Genomic DNA, 13,065 nt, shown 5'->3' with positions numbered 1-13,065 from the left:
CGCGTGTGCCGGCCTGGCTGTGTGGGGCCCAGAGTCGGGCCGGCCCCTCAGGCCCCTGGCTGCTGGACCCCCGAAGCTGCTGGAGGTGGACGTGCTGGGCACAGAGCACCCCTTGCCCGGAAGCCCCCAGCAGCCTGTGTGGCTGCAGCGGCCCCCCGAGAGCGCCGAGGCCGGGCCTCCTGGGCGGGGGGGCACCCGGCAGCTCTCCTCAGAGCCCAGGCCACTTCCACTTCCCTGGACCCAGCCTCCCGGGCCTCCTGGCCGGGCCAATCAGAAGGCAGCCACCTGGGACTGTCCCCCTTCAGGAAGTTCAGGCCTCCCTCCCTCCGGGCCCTCTCCCTCCCGCCCCGGCTGGGTGCCGGCAGCACCTCCTGTCCCTCACTGACTCCACGGCGCTGGCTGACGGGCACCCAGCTGCCAGGCGCCCCCCAGGACCCTGAGGTAGGTGGTCCCCTTCTGACAGGCGCTGGGAAGGCGCCAGACTCTGCTGGGGACGCACCCCAGGCACAGCAGGAGCAGGTCCCAGAGGCCCCGGGACCCTCCCCGCACGGCCCTGAGGGGCACCTCTCGGAACCCACAGCAGCGGCAGGGCGTGGGCGGGGCTGCGGCTCGGCGCTGTGTTCCCCTCGATGCCGATGCTGTTGCTAGGCTGCGACACACCCCCAGGCACAGCAGGGGGCAGGGAACGCGCCACGGCCCAGGCCTCAGGCTGCGGCCTGGCTCCCAGGACTGGCGTGGCCTTTCCCACCTGGGCCCAAGGCTCTGTCCCCGCTGCCCAACGGTCGCCCGCACGGCCGCCCCCTGCCTGGCCTGTCCCGGCTGAAGTCCCATGTCAGAGCCGAGGGGACCGCCCCCGAGAGCAGGCCCTGAGCAGGCGCCCCGGGAGGCAGGAGAGGACGGGCAGGCGCCGAAGCCACCTTTCGGGCAGCCCTGCTCCCCCGTGGGCATCCGGCCACCCTTCCCAAGCGCAGGGTCGCCGAGCCTGACCCGGAGCCGCCCGCCTGGGCAGCCGCTGGGTGGCGGTTGCATCACCAGCCGCCGGCCCGGAAGGAAAGGAAGGGATGGGACCGGGATGTGCGGGCGCTGAGTGGGCGAATGAGGAACTCATGGGGCTGGGAAGGTGGGAGGGTCCCTTGCCAACACGCTCTGGCTCCAGCCTGGGCACCGACAGGCCGCCTCCCTGCCTTCACCTGCCAAGGGCGGCACCAGCACAAGCAGCTCCCTGTGCCCGCTCAGCTCCATGGCGGAGGCAGCTGTCTGGCTCCTTGGCACTGGGGGTGCCCAGGGGCAGGGCAGGGTCGGAGGGCAGTGTTCCTTAGACGCCCCCTGTCTGACAGCATCTCCACCCCTCCCCCCACACGTAGAGGGGCCCCGGGAGAGAGGCCAGGTGGCCAGCAGGCGGGAACGGCCCAGGGACAGCTTGGGGGCGCCGACAGCGCGCTGATGGGGCCGGGTCACCGTGCCGCACTCATGCCCTCTGTGGTCGCCACGACGGGAGGCAGGGGGAGGCTGCACGCTCCCGGCCACGCCGGGGCCAGTGAGCTCCCGGTCGCCTCTGCCCGAGCTCGGACCGGCTCCGGGCGGCGGCCTGGGTCCCGCTGGGTCTGCCAGCTCAGCGCACGGGTGTCGCTCCCAGTGCCCCCGGGCCCCAGCCGCGCCCGCCGCCATGTCCGACTACGAGAACGAGGACGAGTGCTGGAGCGCCCTGGAGGGCTTCCGCGTGAAGCTCATCTCCGTCATCGACCCCTCGCGCATCACGCCCTACCTGCGGCAGTGCAAGGTGCTGAACCCCGACGACGAGGAGCAGGTGCTCAGCGACCCCAACCTGGTCATCCGCAAGCGCAAAGTGGGTCAGTGCCCCCCCCACCCCCGTCCCGGACCCGCCCCAGGTGGCCGCTGCGCCCGGCCGCTCCCCGGGAGGGCTGGCCCGTGGCCGCGTGGGAGCGGGACGTCCCGGCCCCCCGCCCCTGTCCTGCGTGCATGGCACCTGTGGGCGGGCAGTGCCTGGACCCGGCCCAGGACCGGGCCTGCGGGGCTGCCAGGGCCCCGACCCCCGGCCCCTGCGCCCGGCCCGCGCCCCTCCCGCCGGCGCCCGGCCAGCAGCTGTCTGTTGCAGGCGTGCTCCTGGACATCCTGCAGCGCACGGGCCACAAGGGCTACGTGGCCTTCCTCGAGAGCCTCGAGCTGTACTACCCGCAGCTCTACAGGAAGGTCACGGGCAAGGAGCCCGCCCGCGTCTTCTCCATGATCATCGGTGAGGGCGGGGGACCATGGGGGGGGCCGGGGGCAGGGTTGGCTGGCCCCGCCCTGTCGGGTCTCCCGGTGGATAAAATGGGGAGAGACGCCTGGGAAGGGTCCACGTGGGGGCAGGTCTGGTCCTGGCTTCCATCCGCTCTTCTGGAGTGGGGGGCAGGTGGGAGGTGAGGGTGCCCAGGCCGACTGGCGGCCCCGAGCCTGTCCTGCCCAAACACCATCTGACCCCTGAGCGGTCAGGGGCCTGTCGGCCCCAGCAAAGGTGAGGCACTGCTCTCCTGGCCCCGGAGTCGAGTCCCCTCGCCTCACAATCAAAATCACCGAAAAATCAGAGAAAGGGGAGGGTGCCCGGCACCCGGGCTGCTCCCCGTCCTGGGGGGAGGGTGCGGAGTCAGAACTGCAGTCCATCTCCTCCACGGGGAGCCGCAGCCACCGGGCACCGTCCCTGAGCCGAGCCGGGAGCTGCAGGGCACGCCCCGGGCCGGGCGATGGAGCCCGCTGACCCCGGCCCGGCCTGCAGACGCGTCCGGGGAGTCGGGCCTGACGCAGCTGCTGATGAGCGAGGTGACGAAGCTGCAGAAGAAGGTGCAGGACCTGACGGCCCTGCTGAGCTCCAAGGACGACTTCATCAAGGAGTTGCGCGTCAAGGACAGCCTGCTGCGCAAGCACCAGGAGCGCGTGCAGCGGCTCAAGGAGGAGTGGGAGGCCTGCGGCCGCGAGCTCAAGCGCTGCAAGGACGAGAACTACGACCTGGCCATGCGCCTGGCGCGCCAGAGCGAGGAGAAGGGCGCCGCGCTCATGCGCAACCGCGACCTGCAGCTGGAGGTGCCCTCCGTCCCGAGGGCGTCCGGGCTGTGGGTGGGGGCGGGCAGGGTCAGGGGTGGGCACCGTCGGTGGGCCCCGTCAAGGGGAGGGTGGCGGGCGGGGGCGGGCGGGGGCAGGCAGGGACGGGGGTGGGCCCTGTTGGTGGGCCCCGTCGAGGGGAGGGCAGCGGGCAGGGGATGGGTGGGGCAGGGTCAGGGGTGGGCTGCGTTGGTGGGCCCCGTCGAGGGGAGGGCAGGGGGCGGGGGCGGGCGGGGGCGGGCAGGGACGGGTGGGCCCCGTCGAGGGGAGGCGGCGGGCGGGGGCGGGGGTGGGCACTGTTGGTGGGCCCCGTTGAGGGGAGGGGGCGGGCGGGGGGCGGGCGGGGGCGGGCGGGGGCGGGCGGGGACGGGTGGGCCCCGTCGGGGGGCCCCGTCGAGGGGAGGCGGCGGTGGGGCTGACGCTGCGGCCGGCCGGCGGCAGGTGGACCGGCTCAAGCACAGCCTGATGAAGGCGGAGGACGACTGCAAGGTGGAGCGCAAGCACACGCTGAAGCTGCGGCACGCCATGGAGCAGCGGCCCAGCCAGGAGCTGCTGTGGGAGCTGCAGCAGGAGAAGGCGCTGCTGCAGGCCCGGGTGCAGGAGCTGGAGGCCTCCGCCCAGGTGGGGGCGGGCGGGGTGGGCGCCGCGGGCACCGGAGGGGCGGGCGCCTCCCCCCGCCCGGCCGCTGCCCTGCCGCCCTGTGCCCTGCGCCGCCCACAGGAGGGGAAGCCGGACCAGAGCAGCCCCTACATCCAGGTGCTGGAGGAGGACTGGCGGCAGGCGCTGCGGGAGCACGAGGAGCAGGCCGGCGCCATCTTCGCCCTGCGCAAAGACCTGCGCCAGGCCGAGGCGCTGCGTGCCCGGGTACGCCAGGCGGTGGGGCCTGCCCTCTCAGCTCCACGTCCCTGGGCCCCCTTCCTGGAGACACAGGGGCCCGGCTCCTCACCCCACCGCTTGCCCACTCTCCCTGGCATGGGCAGGGCCTGCGGGGCGCGGGCTGTGTGGCCAGCTGCCGTGTCCCGCCCGCAGTGCATGGAGGAGAAGGAGGTGTTCGAGCTGCAGTGCCAGGCCCTGCGGAAGGACTCCAAGATGTACAAGGACCGCATCGAGGCCATCCTGCAGCAGCTGGAGGAGGTGGCCATCGAGCGGGACCAGGTAGGGGCACCGCGGAGGGCGGGCACCGAGGGCCCCGGCAATAGCTCGAGGGGGTGGAGGGGTCGTTGTCCGAGTGGTTTTTATTTATTCCTTTTTGTATTTTTAAAATTATTTTTTTAAATATATTTTTATTGACTTCAGAGAGGAAGGGAGAGAGGGAGATAAAAACATTGATGAGAGATGAGACACATGGATCAGCTGCCTCCTGCACGCCCCCTACTGGGCAGCGAGCCGGGAACCCGGGCTTGTGCCCTGACTGGGAATTGAACCTGGGACCTCTTGATCCCTGGGACGACGCTCAATCCACAGAGCCACACCAGCCGGGCTCCACGTGGCTGTTAAAGGACAAGAGCACATGTGAACGGGCGTGAAGTTAGTACCGCCGGCCACCCCCGCCGAGCCGGCTGCAGGAAACGCACCGCGCACCGGCCTTCCCAGACTTTGTCAGCATGCATACGGCTTCGTTTTTATTTTACAACATTGGAAGCATCCGTCTCGCTCTGCAAATAACTTTTTAAACCTAAACACCGCGGGCACCGGGGTTGGCTGCCGCCTTGTGGCCGGGAGGCAGCGCCCGCCTCCGGGGCGGTCCCTGCGGACAACACTGCCCTCGGTGGTTGTGGGCCGCGGGCCGAGCCGGACGTGGTCTGGCTGTGGCGCATTCGTCCACTCAGTCTCACGCTCAGCCTCCCGTGGGGGTGGGCGCGGCACAGTGTGACACATTCATTTTAAAGAATATTACTCGGCTGTTCACAATCACTGCTGTTAAATGTATTTTCATTGATTTCAGAGAGGGAGGGAGAGAGGGAGAGAGAAACATACATGATGAGAGAGAACCATGGATCGGCTGCCCCCTGCACGCCCCACACTGGGGATCAAGCCCGCAACCCGGGAATGTGCCCTGACCGGGAATCGAACCCAGGACCCTTCGGCCGACACTCTATCCACTGAGCCAAACCGGCTAGGGCTACACCATCGTGGTCTTGATGTCAACCACGGCCCAGATGCATGAGCCCGTGTGGGGGCGGAGTGCAGGCTGTCCCGCGGACGCCGGCCGGCGGGCTGGTGCGGAGACCTCTACCGTCCTTTCTTCTCCGTCTGCCCACGCTTCTCGCCACGAGCCTTCATTGCGTCCGCGATCCCTGACGCTGCGCTCCTGGTCGGGGCAGAGGAGGCCGGCCCCGGGCTGGGCGTGGGCGGCCGTGCCGGGGCGGGCTGTCCGGGTCCCCACACAGTCTCCCCGCAGGCCATCGCGTCCCGGGAGCAGCTGCACGCGCAGTACGCCCGCAGCCTGCAGGACAAGGACGCGCTGCGCAAGCAGGCCCGGGAGCTGGGCGAGAAGGCGGACGAGCTACAGCTGCAGCTGTTCCAGCGCGAGGGCCAGCTGCTGGCGGCCGAGGGCAGGCTCAAGCGGCAGCAGCTGGAGATGCTGGTCCTGGTGCGCCTCCTGGGGCCCTGCTGCCGCGGGACACGGGGAGCCTCTCGGGGGCCCTGCTGTGGCGGATGGGGGGGCGGCCCCTGGTGCAGGCATGTCCCCAGGGACCCCAGAGCCCGGGGGGAGAGCCGCTGGAGAGCCTCAGTGCTGGCCTGGCCCGGCCACTGCCCCCTGGTGGCCCTGGCAGGTCCCGGGCCCTCCTCAGCCCCCTGGCAGGTGGCTCTGGGTGCAGTGAGGGGCAGAGGGGGACCTCCCTGGAGAGCTAGCCTGGGACCCCTCCCCACCCCACCCCCCAGCCCATTCCCCAGGCGGCTCAGCTTCCCCGCCGGCTGCTGACCGGCCCCTCTTCTGTGACCACAGAGCTCCGACCTGGAGGACAGCTCACCCAGGAACTCCCAGGAGGTGAGCGTGCCCCCCGGGCGGGCTCCCGGCCACAGCCTGTGCCCCATGTGCCTCCCTGGGAAGTGCCAGGAGCTCGGCCGCCTGCCAGCGGCTCCGGTGAGCTGGGCCGTCCCCTCTCCTCCCGGCACGCCGCCGGGCAGAGGACGGGCAGCTGGTGCCGCGGGGGCCGCTGCGTGCTCCGGGCAGGACAGACCCGGCAGCCCACGCCGCGCCCTCGTGGGGGCCTTCCCGCCTGCCCCTGGCCCGGCTGGGCCGCAGAGACTCCCCGAGAGGCTTGTGCAGAGGGGACAGCGAGGGGACAGCAGCCCGGCAGGGTAGGCCGGGCCCGCGGGGCAGTGTCCTGACCGGCTGCCCGTCTCTCTCTGGAAGCTCTCGATCCGCCGGGACCTGGAGGAGGACGCCCGGCTCTCAGACAGAGGTGAGGAGGGCGGCTGCCACCGAGGCCCCCTCGTTGCCCAAGCTGATGCCAGTCCTGACCCTCGGCCCACGCACCCCCATGTGGCTGGCGCCTGGGGATGTGTCCTCCAGCCCTGTCCTGTGCACTTCACACCTGGGGACACTGAGGCTGGGAGGCAGAAGTGACCCCTGGAGTCCCCCAGCGAGCCGAGAGCCCCATTCGAACCCGGGGCCAGGCCTGCTGGCTGTGTCCAGCTCCAGCCCCCGACTGAGCAGGGAGCAGGGGAGGCGCAGCCAGCTGGCACCCAGGTGTGCCGCGCTAGGAAGCGGGGACAGAGGGGACAGAGGGGCTGTTGGGGGTGGTGCGGAGCTGGGGGCTTCAGGTAACGGGCAGGGGCTGGCTCTGAAGGTGGGGTCCGCGTTCGGGAGGAGCCCGGCGCTGGGCCAGGGCTGGGTGGGGGTTTGGGGGCCCCGCAGAGGCTGGTGTGGGAAGCCAGGCGAGACTTCCTCAGCGTCAGGCCTGACCCGCTTCCAAAGGGGCAAAAGCGGAAGAAGGGGCACCGAATAGAGAAGTGAGGGGGGCTGGTCTGAGCTCGGGCCTCCGAGCCCCACAGGGAGCCCTGGCCCAGGGTGCGGCCCCTCGCGGGAGCCTCAGGGTCAGAGGCTCGGGGAGATTCGGCTCCAGGCAGAGACCTGGGCTCCCTATGGTCTCCCTGCCACTCGAGCCCGGGGTCCCCCCGCACGGCCAGTTTAGGGGAGCCAGCCCCTCAGGGCACCTGCCACCCCAGAGTCCTGAGCCCTGGCCACCAGGCCCTGGCCCATTGGGAGGGGGCCCAGCAGCTTCTGCCCCCACGGAGGAGGGGCCGGGCCCTGCTGGTGGGAGGAGCAGAGGTGGAGGTGGGAGCGCGCCAGGGCCCTGTCTGTACTTTGGGATCCTGTGGGGTCCCAGCAGACGCGCAGGCCTGGGGGCGGCACCCGCAGGCACCACTCTCCTTGCAGGCGGCCCCGCTGACGGCGAGAGCCCCGAGCAATCCTTGGAGGCTCCGCAGAGGGAGCGGCCCTCACTGGCCCCCAATGTAAGGCTGGCCTGGGGTGGCCCTGGGCTGGGGGCCGAGTCCTCCGCCTGGATGCCTGGGGGGAGGGGGGCACAAGGGTCCCTGCCCATGGGCTGCTTGGGTGCGGTGTTTGGAACCTGAAGCTGAGCCCCTCCCTTGCACAAAGCCGTGCGCAGGGGAGTGGCCAGGCCAGGGCTGTGCCTGGGCAGTGGCAGCCCCGGGGCGGGGGGGCTGTCTTCTGTGCGGGTAACCGCTGCCCAGGAGCCCCCACCCCGCCCCGCAGCAAAGGAACGGAGGAATCCTGGCCTGGAGCCCCGCCCGCGGGTGGCGCTGGGTCTGTCTCGTCCTCCAAAAGGAGGGACCCACACCCCCGCTCCCCGCACGCACGGGGTGCCCGCAGCCTGCTCCCCGCACGGAGCTGGTGCGACCGCAGCTCAGCTGAGCCTCCCCGTTGCTGCAGGACGCGGGTCTGAGCGGCGGGGAGCCCCCCGAGAAGGAGCGGCGCCGCCTCAAGGAGAGCTTCGAGAACTACCGCAGGTGGGCGCGTGGGCGCTGGGCGGCCCGGGCGGGGCGGCGGCCCCAGGCCCCGCGCTCACCGGCCGCGCTCTCCCGCAGGAAGCGGGCGCTCCGCAAGATGCAGCCCGGCCCGCGGCAGGGGGAGGTGGACTGGGAGAACACGACGGGCAGCGACAACACGGACACCGAGGGCTCCTAGCGGCGCGGGCCGCACAGCCCCCGAGGCCGCCCCTCCTGCAGGGCGCGGGGCGCGGTCGGTGCAGCTCCCACGGGCTCCCGGACGGAGCGCGGCCGGCGGACGGAGGTCCCAGGGTCCATTCCGTCCGGGCACCTGCCCAGTTCCGGGCTGGTCCCCCGTGGGGGCCGTGCAGGAGGCGGCAGCCACCCAGGGTTCTCTCGTCATTGATGTTTCTCTCTCCCTCTGCCTTCCTCTCTGACTTCAATAAAATATATTTTTAAAAAGAGAAAAGAAGTGCCGCTCCTAATGAGCCACCGCCGCAGCCGAGGAGCGGAGGATCCGGCCGGGAGCCCGCCCGCGGGTGGCGCTGGGTCGGTCCTGGCCCCCAAAAGGCGGGACCCACCCCCGCTCCCGCAGGCGCGCAGCCAGGCCTTACGCGCGCACCTCCCGCCCGCCCCCCGGCCGCCAGGGGGCAGCAGCGCCCGCACCGGCCCAGGAGCGTCGCTTCCGCCGCCGCCCGCTTCCAAGATGGCGGGAGCGAGGCGGGGCGGGTAGGGGCGGCGGGAGGGATGTTGCGAGCGGCGCTGTGCCGCGTGTCATCGCTGGTGAGCCGCGCGCGGCCCCGGGGGCCCGGCTTGAGGCGCCTGTGGGGGTGCGGGGCCCGCCTGGAGGCCGCGGGGAGAAGACGGCCCTGGCACTGCGGCGGGCGGCGCTGGAGCTCCGAGCCGGGGCCCCGGGCGGCGCACTACCAGCTCGTCTACACCTGCAAGGTGGGCGCGCGGGGCCGGGTGACGCGGGGCGACAGCGCGGAGGGGCGGAGCTACCCCTTAGGGGGCGTGTCCTAGGAGGGGCGGGCCACGCGGAAATGGAGCTGTCCCCAGGAGCGGGGCCTTCTGGGAGAGGGGTGGAGCTATGTCTTGGGGGCGTGTCATAGGAGGGCGGGGCCTTCTGGGAGAGGGGTGGAGCTATGCTGATGGGCGGGGCCTTCTGGGAGAGGGGTGGAGCTATGCTGAGGGGCGGGACCTAGGAGGGGCGGGGCCTTCTGGGAGAAGGATGGAGCTATGCTTTGGGGCGTGTCATAGGAGGGCGGGGCCTTCTGGGAGAGGGGTGGGGCTGTTCTGTAGGGGGCGTGTCATAGGAGGGGCGGGGCGTTCTGGGAGAGGAATGGAGCTATGCCTTGGGGGCATGTCACAGGAGGGCGGGGCCTTCTGGGAGAGGGATGGAGCTGTTCTGTAGGGGGCGTGTCATAGGAGGGGCGGGGCCTTCTGGGAGAGGGGTGGAGCTATGCTGAGGGGCGGGACCTAGGAGGGGCGGGGCCTTCTGGAAGAAGGATGGAGCTATGCTTTGGGGGCGTGTCATAGGAGGGCGGGGCTTTCTGGGAGAGGGGTGGGGCTATGGTTTGGGGCGGGGTCTAGGAGGGGCGGGGCCTTCTAGGAGAGGGGTGGAGGTATTCCATAGGGGGCGTGTCCTTCTGGGAGGGCAGGGGCCGCATGGAGGGGTGGAACTATCCTCCAGGGCGGGCCCATGGCCTCACCTGCCCTGTCTCCGTGCCTCCACCAGGTGTGTGGGACCCGGTCCTCCAAGCGAATCTCCAAGCTGGCTTATCACCAGGGAGTGGTCATTGTGACCTGCCCTGGCTGCCAGAACCACCACATCATCGCGGACAACCTGGGCTGGTTCTCCGACCTGGATGGGAAGAGGTGAGGAGGCCACCTGGGCAGGGTTGGGGGACAGAGTGCCCGGTCAGAGCCCCACCCCGCCTCCCTGGGGCACCCCCACCCTAATGAGGCTTACAGAGCCCTCTTCTCCCACCTTATCCAACGGGAGGAGCAGCGAAGTTGGAATTTCAGAGAAACCAGCAGTCACTGTGAATAATAAGCCCCAGGACCGGCTGAGGCAGGGCCACTAGTCAGGGCCACAGACCTCCCCGACAGGGAAGGGTCAGACGAGGCTGACCCTTAAGGCGATGGCTCCTTGCATGTTGTGGCTCCTTCCTTCCCCTGCGAAGATTTCCGAGGGCCTGCTGTGGGGCAGGGAGCTCGACCTCTATCCACGCTGGCTGGGTGACCACACCCGGCGGGGTGCGTGTGCGGTGGTGTGGACGAGGCCTTGGGCCTGCGGAGCTGCTGTGCCCTGTGGAGAGCAGGGGCGGCGTGGTCAGGAGCCTCGGCAGTTCAGATTGGCGTCCGAGTGCGCATTCTCCCGGGAATGGGGCGGTCATCCGCCCCTGGGGGGCGTGGAGAAGGCCCCACGAGGGCAGCGTGCAGTGGCCCCGATGCCACCCAGTGCAGGGACCCATGTTCCGGGCTCAAGCTTGGCCTTGGGAGCCCTCGAGGGCCGAGTTGCAGGACAAGTGAGGGGTCCGAGTGTCATGGTGCCGCCCTCTCCCACAGGAATGTTGAAGAGATCCTGGCAGCCAGAGGGGAGAAGGTGTGCCGAGTGGCCGGCGATGGGGCTCTGGAGCTGGTGTTAGAGGCTGCGGGGGCCCCCAAATCTACCACTGCAGCAGAAGGGGGTGAGGACGAGGATCCCACCCACCCTGGCAAGACAGAGCCCCGCTGACCCTGCCTCCTGCCCTGGAGAGGGCTGCCGCGGCCGGGCCGCTGCGCACACGCCAGCTTCTGGCAATAAACAGACATCACTTCCAGGTGACGGGCCTTGGGCTCGGCTGTTCTCCCTGGTTCTGCGTCAGGAACTCCCAGGAACCCCTCCAGGTGCAGCCGCAGGAACCCTGGCCCACCACCGGCGCCCCGCTCACAGGAGCCGGCCTGTCCGCGCGCGGGGGCCGGACGTGGAGTCCCGGGCCTCCTGCCTGGCTGTGTGGCCTTGGGGAGGTCCCTTTGCCCCGCGGAGCCTCTGCCTTCCCGTCTGCAGAGGAAGCTATGCCCCTGTGAGGGGCACGGGCGGGAAGAGCAGACTGGGCACAGGCACAGGGTGGCGCAGTCGTGACCCGGATGTTTCTGGGGAGAGGCCTGGGAGGGACGGCCCGTGAGCCACTGTCCTTCCTGGGGCCGGATCAGCACACCTCTCGGGTCCCATCCCTCTGGCCAGACACAGGGAGGCCCCCAGATCCCTCCATGCCACCTGCCACCTCCTGGACACAAGCCAGGCCGCTCACCGCAGCTGCAGAGGGGCCGGTCGGCCTCGGCGGCGCCGAGGGAGCTGGGCCGCCCTGGGGGGGAGGGCGGGGGGCGGGGCGGGAGTGCCCCACGTGGTCCCCCACCCGGGCGTGCAGTTTGTCTCGCAGCCTTGTTTGACGGCCTCCCCAGGATGTTCCTGTGTTTATGAAAGTGTGTTTACTTCCCCAAGTGTTCTGGGCTGTGTGACCTTCAGCGTGAATCACAGCCCGTCAGACCCCGGCAGGATCTGAGCTCCGATCCCCGCCCCGTGCGTGCGGCCCCCGGCGCCTCGGCTTTGTTCTCCGGGGCGCTGGCAGCTTGTACTTTGCCTCAATTACCCCCTGTCCTCTCCCTGGCAAACACCCCTCCATTATTCCCGCCCAGCGCCTCCTGCGCCATCGGCAGGGACGTGTCCTCAGCGCCCCCGCCTGCTCCTCCACGGAGCACCGAGCACCGAGGCCGCGGTGCGGGGACTGGCTGCCCTGGGGCGCAGGAGTGGGGGCCGGGCTTTGGCGTGGCTGCCTCCCTGCCCCCCGAGTTGGGACAGAATTTGGGGAGGCCTGGGAAGCTGGCTGGACCTGGTAGGGCCACCCAGGATCCTCCCTTCATGGCTGAGGCCTGTGATTTGGATGTGTGTGTTGACCGTGTAGTTTTTTATATTCAGATGCTTTGACCTATAAGCCCTGCTGACGCTGGGGGACTGTCCCTCCTCCCCGCTCCCCCCCAAGAGGGGTGACAGATGTCTGTGAGTGCACTGGGCAGGCACCAGGCGCTCCGGGCAGCCCCCACCGGGAGCCGCCGGTTGTTTGCGCCGGCCAGTCCTGGGCCTGCCAGGCCTGTGCACGTCCCCTCCCCTGCCTCTTGGCCACCTGCAACCTTCCTGTGTGGCTCCGTGGCCTGGGGGCCCCTCCTGTGGGACCTGCCACAGGATCCGATGCCTCTCTCAGTGGCCCCGTGTCCTGGTGTACTCCTCGCCACACCGAGCGACAGCAGCACCCACCTTTCCAAGCAGTGGCCGTCCCCGGGCCTCCGCCCTTTGCAGCCCGGCTTCTCTGCTTTCTGGCCCCGACCCCTCATTCCCTTTCTTCCCTCAGCCCCAGGCCAGGGCCCTCCAAAGGTCAGAGAGGGAGTCATGGGTCGGGACATTCAGGAGGGCTAGACAGCACCACACGACTTCCTGCAGCTGCCGAGAAGGGACACAGCGCCCAGTGTTACGTGCGGAGTGTTCGGGCCACAGGGTCCCCGGGGCATGGAGAACTGTTGGGGGGGGGGGGCCTGCTCCCTCTCAGGAGCGATGCCACCGTGTGCTCCTGCCTGCTGTCCCTGCCCCTCTGCGGGGTCCCGGCCCCTGTGGTCAGTGTGGGGTGTGGACGGAGCAGTGGGTCATGGGAGTGAGGAGAGGGGGGCCTCGCCTGCCCCCACCCGGTGCCCAGACCCTCCTGGGGACAGTGCCTTATGACGGCTGCTGTTTTGGGGTGTCCATATCTGTGGGGCATCGCCCGCAGGCTGCTCTCTCAGCTGCACCTTCACAGGCCGTCCATCAGGGTCGGGGGCGGGGTGGTGATGTCACAGGCCCACTGCACCCCCCTCTCCCACTCCCCGGGGTCGGGGGCGGGGTGGTGATGTCACAGGCCCACTGCACCCCCCTCTCCCACTCCCCTGGGTGGGGACTTGAGACCCGAAAGGCAAGCGCATCCTGGAGTGTGAGTCCAG

The 13,065-nt window shown here is 70.2% G+C and overlaps 2 protein-coding genes across 5 annotated transcripts; both read left to right on the top strand.

Moving 5' to 3' along the window:
* Positions 1–136: 136 nt before the first annotated feature.
* CARD9 (caspase recruitment domain family member 9) lies at positions 137–8,404 on the top strand. 4 transcript variants are annotated; one of them, XM_079789836.1, is made up of 14 exons: positions 139–441; positions 1,637–1,850; positions 2,117–2,254; positions 2,774–3,078; positions 3,538–3,717; positions 3,817–3,960; positions 4,126–4,251; positions 5,498–5,689; positions 6,047–6,088; positions 6,458–6,506; positions 7,484–7,560; positions 7,823–7,873; positions 8,000–8,076; positions 8,155–8,404. In XM_079789836.1, exons 2-14 carry the CDS (start codon positions 1,667–1,669, stop codon positions 8,252–8,254), a joined length of 1,665 nt encoding a protein of 554 aa, XP_079645962.1. In that variant the 5' UTR covers positions 139–441; positions 1,637–1,666; the 3' UTR covers positions 8,255–8,404. The 4 variants fall into 4 exon arrangements, with proteins under 4 accessions (XP_079645960.1, XP_079645962.1, XP_079645961.1 ...); XM_079789834.1 differs by having other exon boundaries at positions 137–441; positions 3,538–3,960; XM_079789837.1 differs by lacking the exon at positions 7,823–7,873 and having other exon boundaries at positions 142–441.
* Positions 8,405–8,701: 297 nt separating this feature from the next.
* DNLZ (DNL-type zinc finger) lies at positions 8,702–12,951 on the top strand. Its single transcript, XM_079789838.1, has 3 exons — positions 8,702–9,003; positions 9,794–9,933; positions 10,627–12,951. The coding sequence occupies exons 1-3, from the start codon at positions 8,803–8,805 to the stop codon at positions 10,793–10,795; spliced, it is 510 nt and encodes a 169-aa protein (XP_079645964.1). The 5' UTR covers positions 8,702–8,802; the 3' UTR covers positions 10,796–12,951.
* The last annotated feature ends 114 nt before the right edge of the window (positions 12,952–13,065 follow it).

Source organism: Cnephaeus nilssonii (assembly GCF_951640355.1).
Source record: "Cnephaeus nilssonii genome assembly, chromosome: 14".
In the NCBI taxonomy this organism is placed as follows: Eukaryota; Metazoa; Chordata; class Mammalia; order Chiroptera; family Vespertilionidae; genus Cnephaeus; species Cnephaeus nilssonii.
Note: the sequence above shows the minus strand (reverse complement) of the source record. Positions and strands in the feature narration are given on the sequence as shown.